General features: G+C 44.4%; 1 protein-coding gene across 2 annotated transcripts in view; it reads right to left on the reverse strand.

Moving 5' to 3' along the window:
- MAP3K20 (mitogen-activated protein kinase kinase kinase 20) overlaps positions 1-18,063 on the reverse strand; it is a 134,869-nt gene that overhangs the window by 2,480 nt on the left and 114,326 nt on the right. For both annotated transcript variants that reach the window (XM_058190445.1, XM_058190437.1), the window contains 3 exons: positions 7,155-7,271; positions 2,974-3,048; positions 1,287-1,437 (listed from right to left, as the gene is read on the reverse strand). In XM_058190445.1, coding sequence (XP_058046428.1) covers positions 1,287-1,437; positions 2,974-3,048; positions 7,155-7,271 — 343 coding nt within the window. The remainder of the gene's footprint in view (positions 1-1,286; positions 1,438-2,973; positions 3,049-7,154; positions 7,272-18,063) is intronic.

The following is an 18,063-nucleotide window of genomic DNA, read 5'->3' on the forward strand; positions in this document are numbered from 1 at the left end:
CTGCTGTGAGGAAAATAGGACGAGGAAGGACTATTAGGCAGGTCTCTGTCTCCTTGATTTGTAAAAAAAATTGAAAGTGACAAATAAACATAATAAATACTAAATGCCCTCTGCAAAAGCAAGGCTTTTGTTTCTGTCCTGATGAACTGCAGACCCTTTGAATGAGTGATAGGTGGGGCATTTAGATAAAAAGGTTTAAAAAGCACTGCATTAGACTCCGAAAATTTGTTTGCTATAAATATATTAATTGTATTGATTATTCTTATTTCAAACAGTAAGGAATACAGCAGATTGGAATATGAGGGTTTTAGGCGCAAAACAAAATGCAACTTCAGGAAATTAATACAAATATACTATAATCCAATTTAAGATCATGACTAAAGTATGGATGGTTAAAGACAAAAGAGAGAAAGGGTTTTAGATGCAAGTGTGAATGTACCTCAGCCTAGGATTCTAGAAGAGCAATGTGCAAATTCTGTTTCGTTCAAGGCCTGTTCCCATCTAAGACAAGATGCTCACTTCAAAAATCTGCTTGGCCCGGCCCAGGGGTGGGAGAGGAAGACTCAGGAATTATAAGAGGCAAAATGGGTTTCTTAATTATCTACACCATACTGGTTCCTTAAGAAACTCCCATCTCCTAACAAAGAAACCAAAAAGACCCCAAATTTTGCTTCCACGCAGTTTGAGAGTACAAAATGGATGGAGTTTTCAGGCTAACCTTTTACATTCAGAAATGTTGTTTTCTGATTTAAAGCAGCGTTCAACATTAGAGTGAAGTCTTAGGTTTCCGTTAGACCTCCCAGTCCCCACCTAGAGGCCAATGGGTTATTTTAGAGAACATAGTTTTTCAACTTTAACAAGTGTGGACTTCAACTCCCAGAATTCCCCAGCCAGCAACTTAAAGTTGCTGGGGTTGAGAAACGCTGCTTTAGAGAGACCCTTTCCCTCTTAGCAAGTCTGGCTTTGGGGCAAGGGTGAAATTCACTTACCTTCCCTACTGGCTCGCAAATGTGCGTGCACTGTGTGCACACTTGCTTCGCTCATGCGCGTGTGTCCACACATGCACAAAGCCTGTGCATGCACAGAGGCTGAAATCGTCGCAAAAAAGGGACATCATGACATCTGCGTGGGTGGGCGGAGCCTCCTGCAGCCGCTGCTACCAGTTCACCCGAGCCGGATAGAACCGGGTGAATTTCACCCCTGCTTTGGGAGACATGCTGATTTTGGAAAAGGTTTTCTTTTTCCGGCATATGCTCTTTCTCCAAACATTGCCTCAATTGACTTACTGGAATTGGATCTGCTCCGAGGGTTGCCTTCAACGTTTGGGAGAGATGTCTGTATTTTCAGCTGTACCGATTTCACTTCATCCTGCAGTTTCACCTGACTCCACTGCACTTGCTGGATGTGTTTGGTAGTTTTGGGAGAGTGGACATCAGCCTATCCAAGAGAGAAAAACAAGTTCTTTTTCAGAAACCGACAAGAATTTGTCCGGATTTTTAATGTTTGATTCTGAAACAGATACTTCAGATAGTCCTTGACTTACGACAACTATTGAGCCCAAAAGTGAGACATTTGTTAAGTGAGTTTTGCCCCATTTTACAACCTTTCTTCCCACAGCTGTTAAGTGAATCACTGCAGTTGATCAGTTAGTAAGACGGTTGTTAAGTGAATCTGGCTTCCTCATTGACTTTGTTTGTCAGAAGGTCGCAAAAGGGGATCACATGACCTTTGGACAAAGCAACGGTCATAAGTTGCCAAGAAAGGGCCGGAATAGCTCAGGCTGTAAGGAGCCTGTTATTAGAACACAACAGCCTGCAATTACTGCAGGTTCAAGCCTGGCCCAAGGTTGACTCAGCCTTCCATCCTTTATAAGGTAGGTAAAATGAGGACCCAGATTGTTGGGGGGGCAATAAGTTGACTTTGTAAATATACAAATAGAATGAGACTATTGCCTTATACACTGTAAGCCGCCCTGAGTCTTCGGAGAAGGGCGGGATATAAATGTAATACAAAAAAAAACAAAAACTAATTGCCAAGCACCTGGATTTTCATCACATGATCATGGGGATGCTACAAAGGTCGAAATTGTGTGAAAAATGGCCATAAGTCACTTTTTTCAGTGCGCTGTAATTTTGATATATATATTTTTGTGCCCTTCTACCTCAGCAGTGATGGACATTCTTTTAACTATTGGGTGTTAATAGAATCATTTAATAGTTATGGCACTTCAGGTCAATAATCTTTTCTGCAAGAGGAAGCAATCACTAAGGATTTCTGGTTGCTGGGCTCTGCTTGTGGCAATGTCCCTTTAAACTTGCTGCCAGTCTCTAATTCCTGTGAGGAGGCTGCAGTCTGAAAGGAGCCCGTGGTGGTTTCCCCAGTTCACAGAGAGCAGCTCTTCTCCACTTCTGAGGCACGCAAGGCCAGAATTTCCCCATCAGCCTCTCTCACTGCTTGAATCCTTCTGACAGATAGAGCTGAGATTTCAATTATTAACCTCAGTGTGAAGTATCCCATTGGTCTTTATGAAACATCTTTTTTTTTTTTGGTAAATATCCAAAACCCTACTCATACAAAGACTAATTCCCTCCCTATTATATGTTGCTAAATTGGTTCCGTTTTTTTATTTTATATTTTCCTTCTTGCCCCTTCCCTTCTCCAGTTGTATCTGCTAATTAGCGATGTGTCAAAAAGATAAGAAAGGTGATCCCTTCAACAAATGTTAGCTACCCCAACTGTTACTCAAAGGAAAAAAAGAGAAAAGAAACTTTTAAAAACTTATGTGATCAAGTTTCCCCAGTGAGCAGTCTGAACACGGTTTATAGCATTCAGATTTGTAGGAAATAGGTCATTTAAAAGTAATTACAAACGTTTACAAAAGTGAGTCCTAAAATTTAGAAATGCAGGTTTCTCGTTGTGGAATCACGTTGGCAGAATGAGTGACTCGGCTTTTATTTTTCTTCAAATACTAACCTCGTAAGTCACTGTGCACTCCACAGTCTGATCTTTTCCTATCCCCACAATCCACTTCTCCATCACAAATGGAGGCTGCAAGAAAAAAACCACAACATTTATAGGTATCCTTTGCCTTGCTCCTCCCACTTTGGAGGGGCTGTTGTTTTATTTACCTGAGGACTTACATGTCTGACCTCTGTTAAAACATATACATTTTAAAAATATACATTTAAAAAGTGGAAGATTTCTACAAAGGTTGTAGTTTAATTTATCATCGCTGCTGGGGTGTAATTTCAGTACATAAAAGAAATGGGCTCTAATTTTCTGTTTGAATCTAAATTTGGCCAAGGAGAATCCCTTCTCAATTTCTCATTCTGAAGGGTTATGAATATTCAGAAGGGAAATTCTACTAATTAGCAAAGCTTTGCATGCTTCAAAAATGATTTGAAAGAGATGGTTCCCAAACATGCCAGAGAACAAGCATGTCACCTCTTTAAAGCAGCCATGTTTTTTTTTAAAAAGAGGAATCGACTCTGGCCACATCCTACAGAAATCAAAAAAAATATGTTAAAGAGATGCTGTGCTCATATCCCAGTATGCTATGAAACACCTCTTATAGCTGTTACTGTGCCTTAAGATGAGGTTGTAAGATTTTCTATAAGATTTTCCCCTTGGCTTTAATATCACTAACTGACAGATCCCACTATCTCTTTGGAAGGCCAGATCTTGCAGTTCATTTTTGAGCCATGTCCCATCTCTCTCTTAGCACCACCACTCAGCATCACTGCAGTGAACAAGAAAAACCTCTGGACAGGATCACATAGATCTGGGATGGGGAGCCTTTTAACTTTAGAGCAGGGGTGTCGAACTCATGTTGTCACGGAGTCATCACGTGACATATCGTGACTTTTTCCTCCTTTGCTAAACCAGGCATGGGCGTAGTCAGCAGGCTGCGAATTTGACACCCCTGTTCTAGAGGAATACTTATCCTTAAAGGAATCCTGTTGGAGCCAAATGGTGCCCAGACCTGAAGCAAGCAATCTATGCGGCCAGAACTTGAAATCAATAGGAACTCTAAAGAGAATTTTGAATGGCTTAATTCAGAATGGAGCCGCATGTGGCTCTTTCATCCATCTGCTGCGGTTCCCTGTTGCTGGTCTGCTCCACAATTGATAGGGCTTTTGGTTAGGATAAGTAGAGGACACTCTTTAGTGGGGGAACCAGACTTCCGGTCAGCAGAGAAAAAAGGACACCGCGCTAGGAGGAGACTGATGGGGGAACCGGACTTCCGGTCACCTCCAAAATTGAACGGGGGCTTCCGGTTAGGACCTTTGTGGTTTTTTGAGTGTTTAAGGTTGCCGACCCCTGGCTTAGTTCCTTATCCTTAATCCTGGAGACACGTTGATAAATACATAGTCACTCTCTCTTACATACACATTCATACTCCTGAATTTACATGAATGTGCCCTCCCCCTTGTCTCGAAGTAATATAAGGGTTTCTTAAATGTAGGACTCACTTTCTATTCAATCATTTGTCTGTTCAACTCTGTGCAGATAGTTCTAGGTTAGTTAAAAAAAACAGCAATGCACAGGCATTTATGTAACGATGTTTACACTTCAGCAACAGAATTTCCTAATTCCTCCAAAATTATTTGTTATGAAATGGTTCTGCCGGTTAGCCTTGTAGCTGTTACTGCGCCTTAAGATGAGGTTGTTCTTCTATAACAGTGATTCCCAAACTGTGAGCCGCGGCTCCCCAGGGAGCCGCGCTATCGTCATGGGGGCGCCGCGGAATATCTGCGCCCGCTGGGTCCGGCGCTGATGCGCCATTTCTGGGGCGTCTGGTGCGCATGCGCAGTTGCAGGTCGGATTTCCGGGGAGCCGCGGGCGCGTCTGGTGCGCATGCGCAGTTGCAGGTCGGATTTCCGGGGGAGCCGCGGGCGAAAAAGATTGGGAACCTCTGTTCTATAAGATTTTCCCCTTGGCTTTAATATCACTGACTGACAGATCCCACTAACTCTTTTGAAAGCCAGATCTGGCACGACAAATTTTGAATCCATACATATCTGATGTCATAAAAATCATGACACTTCAAGATGATTCCAGGTAATACAAAGGCCTGGGTCAGGTATGACTTGCATGTAAGGCACCCTGTGTCATTTAGGGGAACTTTGGATTTTCAGGTGCAGCTTTTAGGAGAGAGACAGGGGGCTGCAGAGGGGGCCTGAACGAAGAAGCAGGAGAGACCCAATGCATGAATACAGTTTATCTCATCTCTAGATTTCCCAATTTTTTATTGGGAAAAAATGTATTCTAATTGATTGAATAACTAAATGCTACTGTAACGGGAACCATACAGTGTTCTTCTTACCTCCTAAAAATAAAATATTGGAGTAGAGTGTGAAATACCTTCTTAACTAACTTCATCAAATTGGTTACACTGTGTGTGTGTGTTTGTGTTTGGCCCTTATAATTTGTACACTTTTTTCTGGGGCAGTTTTTGTAAGATATTTTTCTTTGTTATAAGTCACAGAATTTTTCTGAAGCCAGAGTTTCCTTTCAGGAACTAGGATTTTAATCTGAGGGACATTTAGCATTAACATTCTTTGACTTTATTTTAAAAGCTACACTGTTTTTAATGTTATTCATGTCAAAATTATGGCTGTGGCTGCCTTTATTAAAGCTGAATGATTTTAATTTTTAAAAAATAAATAAATTGTCCCATCAAGTCACAAATGAAGAATTAGCGTCTTCAGTTGCAGTTATGTCAACCATCACCAGGGAACACACATCCAAATTCCACCTTCCTACTCCATAGGCTTGGCAGACATGTACCTCTGTGGTCACCAGCTTCCAGAATATTTCTGCAGCAGCACAATTCAGCTACTTCACTTTTTGAGACCACCTTGGTTAGCAACCATTCTCAAATACCACAGTAATAAATGGTATTTCTTTTTCTGACCAGTGAGTGCATTTATGACCAAATTTCTTGCACATGATAACAAAAGTCCTCAGTGTGAAACTGATTAAGGTCTAGTCAGGCAGCAGCGCCAGCTGGCCAGAGGGTTCTAATGAACTAATTAAGGTCGCAAAGCTGAGCCTGTGGTTAGCACTTTTTAGGGATGTGCTATGCTGCAGAGAAAAGCAACTCAGGAAGAGATCGCTTGTTTGGGCAATCTCTCAGCTCTGTGAGGGAGCAACAAAAGGAGGAAAAATTGGCTGGGTGCCAGACACTGTACAAGAGAACTTTATAAGATGGCACCAACCAGTGATTTTCACAGCATCTCTCTCTCTCTCTCTCTCTCTCAAATATGTATTCACTTAGTGACCATTTCATTTAAAGATCAAGTTGTTGGAACAGAATAAGGTTACTAAACGAGGGAATGTTGAGAACTGTGGGATCACACAGCAGAATGAAATCTGCAGTCTGTGCATATTAATCTAATTCAGCAGTCCCCAACCTTTGTGGCTTGGCAGCCCAGCTGGGGGAGGGGAGAGGGGAACTGGGCCACGCAGGCATGCAGCCCTTGCACAAGCAGCATGGTGGCCTGCAAATGAGCGATTGCCTGCAGGCCCACAAAAGATGAGCTGCGCACATGAGTGTTCCGGCCAGCTGCTTTCATGGCCAATTCTGAATAGGCCACGGCTTGGTAGTAGACCTGGCACAGAGGTTGAGGACTCCTGATCTAGTTCACATCAGGAACATCTATCACTGATCTCAGATTCATGATGCTCCAAGTCAGTTTCTGTGGTTCGCAATAAGGTTTTTGTCCAAGGACAAGACACTGAATGTTACATAGCTCTACAGGCTGGTCCAGGTGACCAACATTTTAAAACATTAAAGTGTATTAATGGATCAATCTCAGATTTGAGATTGAAGTTGATAGATCAAAACGTTGTATATTAGGTGTATTAGACTCTCTGAAGAATGTACTTTAAAGCAGGGGTCCCCAACCCCAGGTCTGTAGACCGACACCAGTTCATGGCATGCCAGCAACAAGGCTGCACAAACAAGCGAAGCCCCATCCATGGGATGCAGGCAGCATGCAAATTCACGCCCCCTGCGGTCCATTGAAAAACCTCTCTCCACAGAATCGGTCCTAGAAAGTCCAGTTGCCTCTTGAAAAAGCACTTTTGGGACAACCATGACCTCAATGACTTGAGAATCTCCATAAATATTACCATAACTACAAACTTACCTTTGTCATTTTCAAAATCTCGACATCGGGTAGATTAGTGTTAAATGTCACGTCTTTTATATATGTTATTGCAATTTCATCCCCATCCATTTCCATATACATTTTCCATTTGCAATCCTAGTTTTGGAAAGAAAATACAAAATATTAAATTGCAATAGATTCTGCTATGAATAGAAAGCTTCTCCTCCTGTCTCTCCAGCCATCACCCCCATATTAGTAATTATATACATTTTTATCAATAACCATATAGAATTAAACCTCAGTGATGATGATGAAACAATAAAAAAGTAGCCTGAAAAGCAAAAGTTATTTGAGTTTCTGTCACATGAGAAGAAGCAATCTAGTTTGCTAATTCGTTGTATGTTTTAAGCTGAATCACCGTTGGCTGGTCTCTGGAGTAGCCCAAGTGGCTACAATACCATTTCCCAAGTGTGTTTCTATTCCACCAAAAGGTACAAAACCCAAAATGCTGTCAGGTCTGGGGGTCCCAGGGGACTGGTAACATTCCAAGGTAGCTCCATTATTGTAGTTAACATCCACTCTCTTCTTTTTAATATTTTAATAATGGTTATTTTTTATTTTGTTACTTGTTCTGTACTGCCCATAGTCACTTTTTTAATACAAATTTGATGTATAAATAAGTGAGGGATGGAATTTGGACTCTCTTCTAATATCCCAGCGCTGTGGTGCAGGAAGAAAAATGGAAGAAGCAAGTGTCCGAAGAATAGGTTTTAAGCACCAAATTAAAATCTTTATACTGGAAATGTGCTTCCCTACAGAGCAAGAACAATCTCTGTTTGGGTGTTTCTGAAATAATCAGTGTTCAGTTACTTTTTTACATACAAATATACTACTCTCACTTTTAGGGTAAGCTTTGTTATACAAAGTGCCAAAAAAATAAGACAAAGTGGCAAGCCAAAGAAATTAAGGTTTTGGATAAGATTGGAAAAGCAAATATAGAGAGGTAGTCCTCATCATATGACCAAAATTGAAACCAAAAATCTAGTCATAAATTGTGTGGTTCTAAGTCGAGACACTCATGTGACTGTTTTTCTATTTTTTTAGAATTTTCATGGTTGTTAAACAAATGATCATAGTTAAGAAAATGCCACGTTCATTAAGCAGTGCTATTTTTTCAAATGGGCGTTTTTTAGAACTTATTTCTTCTTTGCTCCCCACACTTTGAAAGTGTTCCATTCCCACCGCATTCAAGATACTGTGATGTTTCTTCTCGCACCCAGTTCCAAATGAGACTGTGACCAGAGACATAATGTTATACTATACATAACCGTTTCTGATTTGTTTTGACACATTCTTGCTCCGTTCTCATTTGTATCTGCTCACCATTTTTTTTTACCAGTGTATGCATCTCTTAAATCTTCTCATCCATTTCCTCATCTTTAGTAATGTTCTCTCAAGGTGCACAAAATAGGTACTTGCTTTAAGGGTTTTTTTGCTGCTTATATATGACTTACAATTATTCGCTCTGTTTTCAATCTCAAACACTATCTGGTCTTTGATACATTAAATTTCAGATGTATACTCCTTCTTGCATCATACAAACTAGCTAACATTTGTTAGTGATTTCTGCTTTTAAATCCCTGACTCCCCTTGTCTCTTTGCTCTTGTGGCTGCCCTACTCCTTGCCAGTAGTGATGGCGGTGGCAGTACTGGGACTGAGAAAGAGGCCTGGGGCCTCCAGCAATCTCAGCCAGTTGCCACCGTCCCTAGGCCTCTTCTTTGCCCTCATGCCACCAAAGAATAACACCTCAAGCCCCAAGCCCCAGCCAGCCACCCTAGTGCCACAGTTGAAAACCCCAGCCATTTCCACCACTCTCCTTTCTGCCGATTCTGCTGTCCCCAGTTGACCTTGGCCAACTTCCTCCCCCTGCTGATGAGGTGGGTGCTTGGCCTTGCCTCTATGCAGGCAGTTGCTGGCTATGCCAGTTCTTCCCAAGGCCATTTGGCCCATTCTCCAGGTTGCTCATGCCCTTTTTGCAACCCTTTAGAAAAGGCTTTATTTATTTATTTATTTATTTATTTATTTTATTTGATTTTTATACCGCCCTTCTCCCGAAGGACTCAGGGCGGTGTACAGGCATAATAAAACCGGCAATACAATATACAAATTTAAAATACAATTTAAAAAACTTATTTAAATTAGCCCAATGATTAAAATTTACCATACTAAAAACCCCGTTTAAAATTACTAAATATAAGATTAAAATCCCAATTTAAGCCAGCCGCTGGATAAAAAGGTGAGTCTTAAGTTTGCGACGAAATGTCCGAAGGTCAGGTATTTGGCGTAAACCCGGGGGAAGCTCGTTCCAGAGTGTGGGAGCCCCCACACAGAAGGCCCTTCCCCTGGGGGCCGCCAGCCGACATTGTTTGGCGGACGGCACCCTGAGAAGTCCCTCTGTGGGAGCGACGGGTCGGTGGGAGGCGTATGGTAACAGCAGGCGGTCCCGTAAGTACCCAGGTCCTAAGCCATGGAGCGCTTTAAAGGTCGTAACCAACACCTTAAAGTGCACCCGGAAGGCCACAGGCAGCCAGTGCAGTCTGCGCAGGAGCGGTGTTACATGGGAGCTACGTGTAGCTCCCTCTATCACCCGCGCAGCTGCATTCTGGACTAACTGAAGCCTCCGAGCGCACTTCAGGGGGAGCCCCATGTAGAGAGCATTACAGTAATCCAAGCGAGAGGTAACGAGCGCATGAGTGACTGTGCATAAGGCATCCCGATCAAGGAAGGGGCGCAACTGCCGGACCAGGCGAACCTGGTGGAAGGCCCTCCTGGAGACGGCCGTCAAATGATCTTCAAACGACAGCCGATCATCCAGAAGGACACCCAAGTTGCGCACCCTATCCTTTGGGGCCAGTAACTCGCCTCCGACAGCCAGCCGCGGCTGCAGCTGACTGAATCGGGGTGCCGGCATCCACAGCCACTCCGTCTTGGAGGGATTAAGCTTGAGCCTGTTTCTCCCCATCCAGACCCGTACAGCCTCCAAACACCGGGACAGCACTTCTACAGCTTCATTGGGGTGGTCCGGGGTGGAAAAGTACAGCTGGGTGTCGTCAGCGTACTGCTGGTATCTCACCCCGAAACCACTGATGATCTCTGCCAACGGCTTCATGTAGATGTTGAACAGCAGGGGCGAGAGAATCGAGTCCTGTGGGACCCCACAAGTGAGGCCCCTCGCCGTCGACCTCTGCCCCTGTCAACACCGTCTGCGACGGTCGGAGAGATAGGAGGAGAACCACCGATACGATGCCTCCCACTCCCAATCCCCCCAACCGGCGCAGCAGGATACCATGATCGATGGTATCGAACGCCGCTGAGAGGTCTAATAGGACCAGGGCAGAGGAATATCCCCTGTCCCTGGCCCTCCAGAGATCATCCACCAATGCGACCAAAGCTGTCTCCGTGCTGTATCCGGGTCGGAAGCCGGACTGGAACGGGTCTAGATAGACATCTTCATCCAGGTGTTGGGGCAGCTGTCGCGCCACGGCACTCTCTACAACCTTCGCAACAAAGCGAAGGTTGGAGACTGGACGATAATTACCCAAAATAGCTGGGTCCAAAGAGGGCTTCTTAAGGAGGGGTCTCACCACCGCCTCTTTCAAGGCGGCAGGGAAAACCCCATCCAACAAAGAAGCGTTGATAATCCTCTGGAGCCAGCCTCGTGTCACCGCCTGAGTGGCCAGTACCAGCCAGGAAGGGCACGGGTCCAGTAAACATGTCGTGCCGTGAAGCCTCCCCAACAACCTGTCCACGTCCTCGGGAGCCACAGGGTCAAACTCATCCCAAATGTGCTCAACAAGACGTGCCTCCTCTCCCTCGCTTGATCAACCCAAATTCGGTCCAGACCGTCCCTCAGCTGAGCGATTTTATCGTATAGATAACCACTAAACTCCTCGGCTCGTCCCTGCAAAGGGTCATCCCGCACCTCCTGATGTAGGAGAGAGCGGGTCACCCAAAACAGGGCGGCCGGGCGGTTATCTGCCGACGCAATGAGGGTGGAGGCGTAGGCGCCTCGCTTCCCTCATTGCCACTAGGTAGGTCCTAGTATAGGTCCCAACTAGTGTCCGATCAGCTCGGAGCGACTGGACCTCCAGGTGCTCTCTAGGCGTCTTCTCCGGCGTTTCATCTCCCTCAGCCTCGGAGAACCAAGGGGCCGGACGAGATCTACGCCGGGTCAGAGGCCGCAAAGGCGCGACACGATCCAGGGCCCCGCCGCGGCCTGCTCCCAGGCCACGACCAGTTCCTCAGTCGTGCCGTGGGCCAGATCCTCAGGAATGGCCCAAGCTCCGTCTGGAACCTCTCAGGGTCCATCAGGCGCCTGGGACGGAACCACCGTATAGGTTCCGCCTCCCGCGGTGGTGAATAGCGGTTCGGAAGTCTAGGCGAAGGAGAAATGATCCGACCATGACATTGGTTCTGTTACTAAATCATCTAATACCAGATCATTTAACCACTGTCCAGAGATATAAATCAGATCTAGCATGCCTCCCCCTGTGTGCGTAGGGCCATCATTTACTCGAATCAGGTCCAGGGCCGTCATGGAAGCCTGGAACTCCCGAGCTGCCGTCGATGACAGGCCAACTGATGGCAAGTTGAAATCCCCCATAACTATAAGTTTGGGGGTCTCAACCGCCACAGCAGCCAGTACCTCCAACAGCTCGGGCAGGGCTGTGGTCACGCAGCAAGGAGCCAGGTACGCGATCACCAAGCCCAACTGATTCCTATAGCCCCAGCGCACACAGAGGGATTCGCAGCCGGCAATCTGAGGAACAGTGGTCTCCCTCGGCTCTAGATCTTCCTTAATAACAACCGCCACCCCCCCACCCCTACCTTGGACTCTCGGCTGATGAAATGCTCGGAAGCCTGGAGGGCACATCTCAACAAGGGGGACCCCCCCCTCAGGGCCCAACCAGGTCTCCGTAATGCCCATGAGGTCCGTGGACCCCCCCTGAATAAGGTCACAAATCAGGGGAGCCTTATTAACCACGGACCGGGCATTACATAACATCAGCCGAAGGTCCAAGCTCTGAGGATCATGGCCACCCGAGGAACGGGTAGGGACTGAGGGGCCGGAGCACGTGATCGCTCTCAAACATCGAGCACGTGCCCCCATAACTCGATACGGCCCCTCCCCCCCGCCATATCTGCCTCTCCCACTTACCGTACAGATCGAACAACCCTCGAAACCTGGAACGTCCTCCCCCCCTGCCTTCAGACAAGATGGCGTAATGTCGCGAACTAGCACAGGGCTGGATCCTCCCCGACGGGTCCTCCCCCACCCGTCAAATCCCTCCCCTTAAAAACCCTTATTTAAAAAACTATTTAAAAAACCCCACAAATTCTTCTTAGCCGCATGCCACCTCTCTGGGTCCCAAGACCCTTCGTTAAGGTAAGCCCTCGATAGCTTGGAGGGCCATTCCTGCGAGGCGGGGGAACCTCGCAGTCGTAGTAGTTCGGCAAATGAATATCTCATGGAGAGATAGTCCCAAAAGTCGTGGCAAAATGTTCGTCCTTAGCCATCGAGATGTACGCCGTCCGTGCCTCCACCCCTAAGTCGGCAGATTATCCTCTGGACCCAATATGGCCCCACATGCCGCTCTGCTGCTGTAAAAATTGTCCAAGCCAACCACCTCTCCGTCGCTGATGGAAAAAAATAGCTTAAAGAGAGGTGAACCGCTGATGACAGTTGCGGTATGTTGGCCGGGCATAACAAAGTCAGAGTAGGGGAGAAAGCGATGTTCCAGTCCATGACCATGAAGGGGGGGGGAGGGGAGGGGAGGGGGGGGCGATGTTCATGTCCATCCAAGTCCCGTCCCAAGTCCCCTCTGCTTTGAGGCAGAGGTGGGTTTCAGCAGGTTCTGACCAGTTCTGGAGAACTGGAGAACCGGTAGCGGAAATTTTGAGTAGTTCGGAGAATCGGTAGTAAAAATTCTGACTGGCCCTGCCCCCATCTATTCTCTGCCTCCCGAGTCCCAGCTGATCGGGAGGAAATGGAGATTTTGCAGTAACCTTCCCCTGGAGTGGGGAGGAAATGGAGATTTTGCAGTAACCTTCCCCTGGAGTGGGGAGGGAATGGAGATTTAACAGTATCCTTCCCCAGCCATATCCACCGAGCCACACCCACCAAGCTATGCCACGCCCACCAAGCCACACCCACAGAACCAGTAGTAAAAAAAATTGAAACCCACCACTGGTTGTCACAATTTGCAGAGGCAAAATTAGTACAGTGGCTAATTTGAGGCCTTCCAAAGCATTACGAGAATGGCATGGTCATAAGTGCAACCAGCCTGCCTAGCACCCAAGCAGCTGTAACTTTAGGGACTGGGGCATAGTTATCGTTTGTTTAGTGCCGCCATAACTTCAAACCGCTACTGAACGGATGGTCATTAAGTGAGGATTACCTGTAATCCCATTTTGTAGTTCAGCTAATTTGGATGTAATTCCCCTGAGCTTCTAGAGAGGACGTTCCGTGTGCAAGTCAACTACCCTGTTGCCTCAGATTCACATTTTTTTTGTTCACAACTGAATTAGGCTAATTATGTAAAATTTCACAAACACATACATAGAGCCTCCTCCCCCCCCGCCTCCCGCCATTTTATGTTCCAGCCTCCCTCCTGCATTCCATCTTAACACGGATTGCTATAGTCAGGATAATTAATCAGGCATTGCTGCAGAGCTGCCTGAAAAAAAATCCCAACCCGAGGGATTTGGTACTCCATTTTCCTCAAAAGAAAGCTCTTAGACCCCAGTTAGCAATGCCCCATTACCTCTTATGGAGTCAGTCCAAGGACAAATATTTCAGGGATACAAAATGAAAATATCCTGTCAGTATAAAGCAAGGTTTTTCAGTGTCAGTGGCTTGATATGTTGCTGAATAGGATCAACAGTATAATTCATGTATTAGATTTAACTATAAGCATTTTAGACTTGCTGCCTATTTTTAACTTATGAATACAGAGCCGTTTCTCTGTTCATTCTCTTCGTGTATAAAAATCAAAGGCTACAGCTGTCTGACTCAGAGGTATAATCTTAAAAGGTGGTCTATAGAATACAGTGGGTGGGGAAAGCCTGTTTTAAATAGTAAATGTAACTTTACTCTCTACACCTATTGCTAGTAGGTGATGGGTGTTCTACCAACAGTACAGCTGAAGTTTTGCTCAGGGATTAAATGGCATCATTTTAGCATAGTAAGAAAGGAAATCTTTTCCATGGAACTACTGAAGGTAAGTTAAAAATATGGGGGGGGGGGAATAAATATTTTACAGAATTCTTTGTATATGCGACGAGAAAATGGCAAGTCTTCACAAGTCAAAGCAAAGCAAGGAACTGTGGAGGTATTGCAGTGCGATCTCAAAAGCCAAGTCTTCTGATTTCACTGAAAGTTACTCCCATTTAAGTATGTACAAGATTGGATTTCAATGCGTTTTCTTGCTTTTCTCATTATGCTAGTCCATAAGTCTAATTCTAATAGGCCAAATGAATTCCAAGTACTCATTTCTGCATATTGCTAGAGGTTTAAAGAATGCAAACACATGATGGTAAATGTAGATAAGTCCGGTTACTTTTTTTTAAAAAAAAATCTAGCAATAGCTTCTGGTGGTTGAAACATAATGATCCTATAGGAAACACTGCTACTCTATATAAATGGAAAGTACCTTATAAAGGTTCCATGTCTCTAATTTATTTATTTTTATTTATTTGTTTACTTGTATCCTGCCTTTATTATTTTTACAAATAACTCAAGGAGGTGAAACATAAGTTTTCATTTCTTTCTCTCCCTCCCTCCCTCTCTCTCTCTTTCTTTCTCTCTAGCTCTCCCTCCCTCCCCCTCTCCCTCCTCCCTTCCCCCATTGTTTGCTAATTTAGTTTAACAAAAATAACTACAAATAACATTTAATTACTAGCATGTTGATAACTAAATTGCATTTTAGGGAGTTCCAGTCTTCCATAATTCACTGAATTTGGTGACTCTGGTCATTATGGTCATTGATGTCAATCATATCCTATTAATGCTGCCTTGGAATAAGTACATTTTTCTTCTGGGAATACAGAACTTGTCTACTGGCCTGAAGCTGTTCATCTTCCCATTTCAAACAATCTTTGATCCATCATGGCTTTGTCATCTATAAGTCACAAGATAGAAAAGGCAAAGTAACCCTGATGAAGATGATAGTGATACCATATATTAAATATTACTGAGAAAATACACTAGTATTTAGGAATTTACTATAAATTGTATTTCAGTAATTTAATATAAATAGAACTGTACAGGGTTTGCAAATATTGGGAAGAAGTGCCTTGGATCTTACATGAACATGGACCTCTCTGCTGAGAATCAACTCATTTGAGAGGTACTTAAAGTAGTGGCATCTATTATTGGGCTCACTCAGAAGAAGACAAAGCTGCTTTAATGAATAGCTCATGCATGATCGGAAGTCCTTCTGAATCCTTTTGGAGGGGGGTGTGCCGCTCTAATTGTAATCGCCAATCCTCATCCTGTGATTTAATGCTCTGAAGAGCAGCTCATAGCACTGGGGGTAAGAATGATGCTCTTTAAAATACAAAAGAACTGGATACATCCTATAGAAGTGAGACAAGTGTACTCCCACTGAAAAGCAAAACAAAGCTTTGAATCACATGGAGCGAATCCAATCGTTCTGCAGATTTTGCAAATGGCTATTGAAGGATGACTCAAGAAGGAAACAAAGCTTCAAGCCAAGGCAAGGCAAACTTGATTTTTTAAGCAGAGTGAGATGCCCAACTCCAGCAGCTAATTGTGGAGGCAAGAAAGGCCAGCAAATTATTAGTTATTTGGGTTATTATTATCATCATTGCGCTCATCTTATTTTCATTTTCATTTAAAAAGGATTAAACTTTTTTGAGAAGAGTTCTGTTTCAGGTTCCAGAAGTGACTACCCAGCCATGAGTATGGTGAGCTTTGAATGGAATCCATGGATTTTCCATTGTTCCTCAGGTGATTGTGGGAAGCCACTAATTTTGCCTCTGTCAAGTAGTGACAACCAGTGATGGGTTTCAATTTCTTTTACTACTGGTTCTGTGGGCGTGGCTTGGTGGGCATTGCATGGCTTAGTGGGTGTGGCTTGGTGGGCATGGCAGGGGAAGGATACTGTAAAATCTCCATTCCTTCCTCAATCCTGGGCCTCTGTGGCTCAGACTGGTAAGACAGTCTGTTATTAACAGCAGCTGCCTGCAATTACTGCAGGTTCAAGCCCCACCAGGCCCAAAGTTGACTCAGCCTTCCATCCTTTATAAGGTAGGTAAAATGAGGACCCAGATTGTTAGGGGCAATAAGTTGACTTTGTATATAATATACAAATGGATGAAGACTATTGCTTGACATAGTGTAAGCCGCCCTAAGTCTTCGGAGAAGGGCGGGACATAAATGCAAAAATAAATAAATAAAATAAATAAAAATCCAGGGGAAGGATACTGCAAAATCTCCATTCCCTCCCAATCAGCTAGGACTTGAGAGGCAGAGAATAGTTGGGGGTGGGGCCAGTCAGAATTTTTACTACTGGTCCTCCAAACTACCCAAAATTTCCGGCTACCAGTTCTCCAGAACTGGTCAGAACCTGCTGAAACCCACCTATGGTCACAACCCATTTTTAAAAAGCAGCTGCTTTTTTAACGTTAGCCCACCTGCAACATTTGTCCAGATGCTGAACTCTACTATGAATGTAGTCGAGGTTCACAGAATTCTGCTGTAGTTTGTGCTACAGTACATTTATAACTTGAAAGAGGAATGAGTTCTTTCAGAAGATTTTATTTAGAAGGCCTGATAGTATAATTCAGATTTATATTGTGGTAAACTTAAAAAAATACATGGGGAGGGTGGTGGTGGAATTGAACAGTTGGCAAACAGGCATTACAAAATACAACCTCAGAGGCATATGGCCTCCAAACACGGAGGCCTGGTCATGTTGGTGTAAAAGTAGTAGCACGTTAATAATTTGAACCCCCAGTTGTTCCTTGCATTCTTTGTGATGAGGTATCTCTGCCGAAGCCTGCTGTTTTAAAGGCGATGAGAACAGGAGTATCTACAGTCTTAGCACCTGGGTTATTTATCATTAAAGGAAACGCTGCTACACTACATTTTATATGCCAGATTTTAAAAAGGGAGAACACAAGTATAGTTAATTTGCTTCTCTTCTTTATATATAGTGTCATGACCCACCACTGCTTTGTCCCACGAGATATGGGGGGGGGGGTGAGGAGGGAGAGAGAGAGAAGAGAGAAGAGATTAAAAAAAAATCCCACAACTCAAAAGAAATCTGTAAGAAACTCTCCCTCAAAATTCCATTAATAACCTCTCAGCGCCTGTTTAGGTTGCAGGGTCTGGCACTAAGAATGTTTTAATCTCTTTCAGCAAAACAATGTCTCATAATGATGTACAGGACGCTTGCTGTCCTGATGAAGAATCATACATAATTCAGCACCTTTCACTTGGCACCACTGCGATATCCTCATTAGCCGTGGCTCACGGTGGCTGTCAGATGGTGTCCATGCGAACGCAGGCATTATATTGTCTTTTGAGATGTGCAGCTGCTTCCATGACACTGCCAGTACATAAAAACATGACGCCAGTTTGTTTTATTTAGTGCTAAACCTTCCAGTTTGTAAAAACAAGGCTGACACAGAGCCTGACACGAGGCAGGGAAAATAATTAGCTCTCATTTTCTCAGGCTCCTATTTCCTTCTCCCTGCTGTGCTCCCTTTCCACTAAACCACCACATGTCAGTCGAAATGGGAGGCAATTAGTGGGCTCATTTCAGTCCCCACAACTGTGCTGAAAAGAAAGTATTTATGATGGCACAATGAGCAGCTGAAAGATTAAATAACATTTGCCTTTTGAAAAGAAAATGACTTCTA

The sequence above is a fragment of the Ahaetulla prasina genome, chromosome 1 (assembly GCF_028640845.1).
Source record: "Ahaetulla prasina isolate Xishuangbanna chromosome 1, ASM2864084v1, whole genome shotgun sequence".
NCBI lineage: Eukaryota > Metazoa > Chordata > Lepidosauria > Squamata > Colubridae > Ahaetulla > Ahaetulla prasina.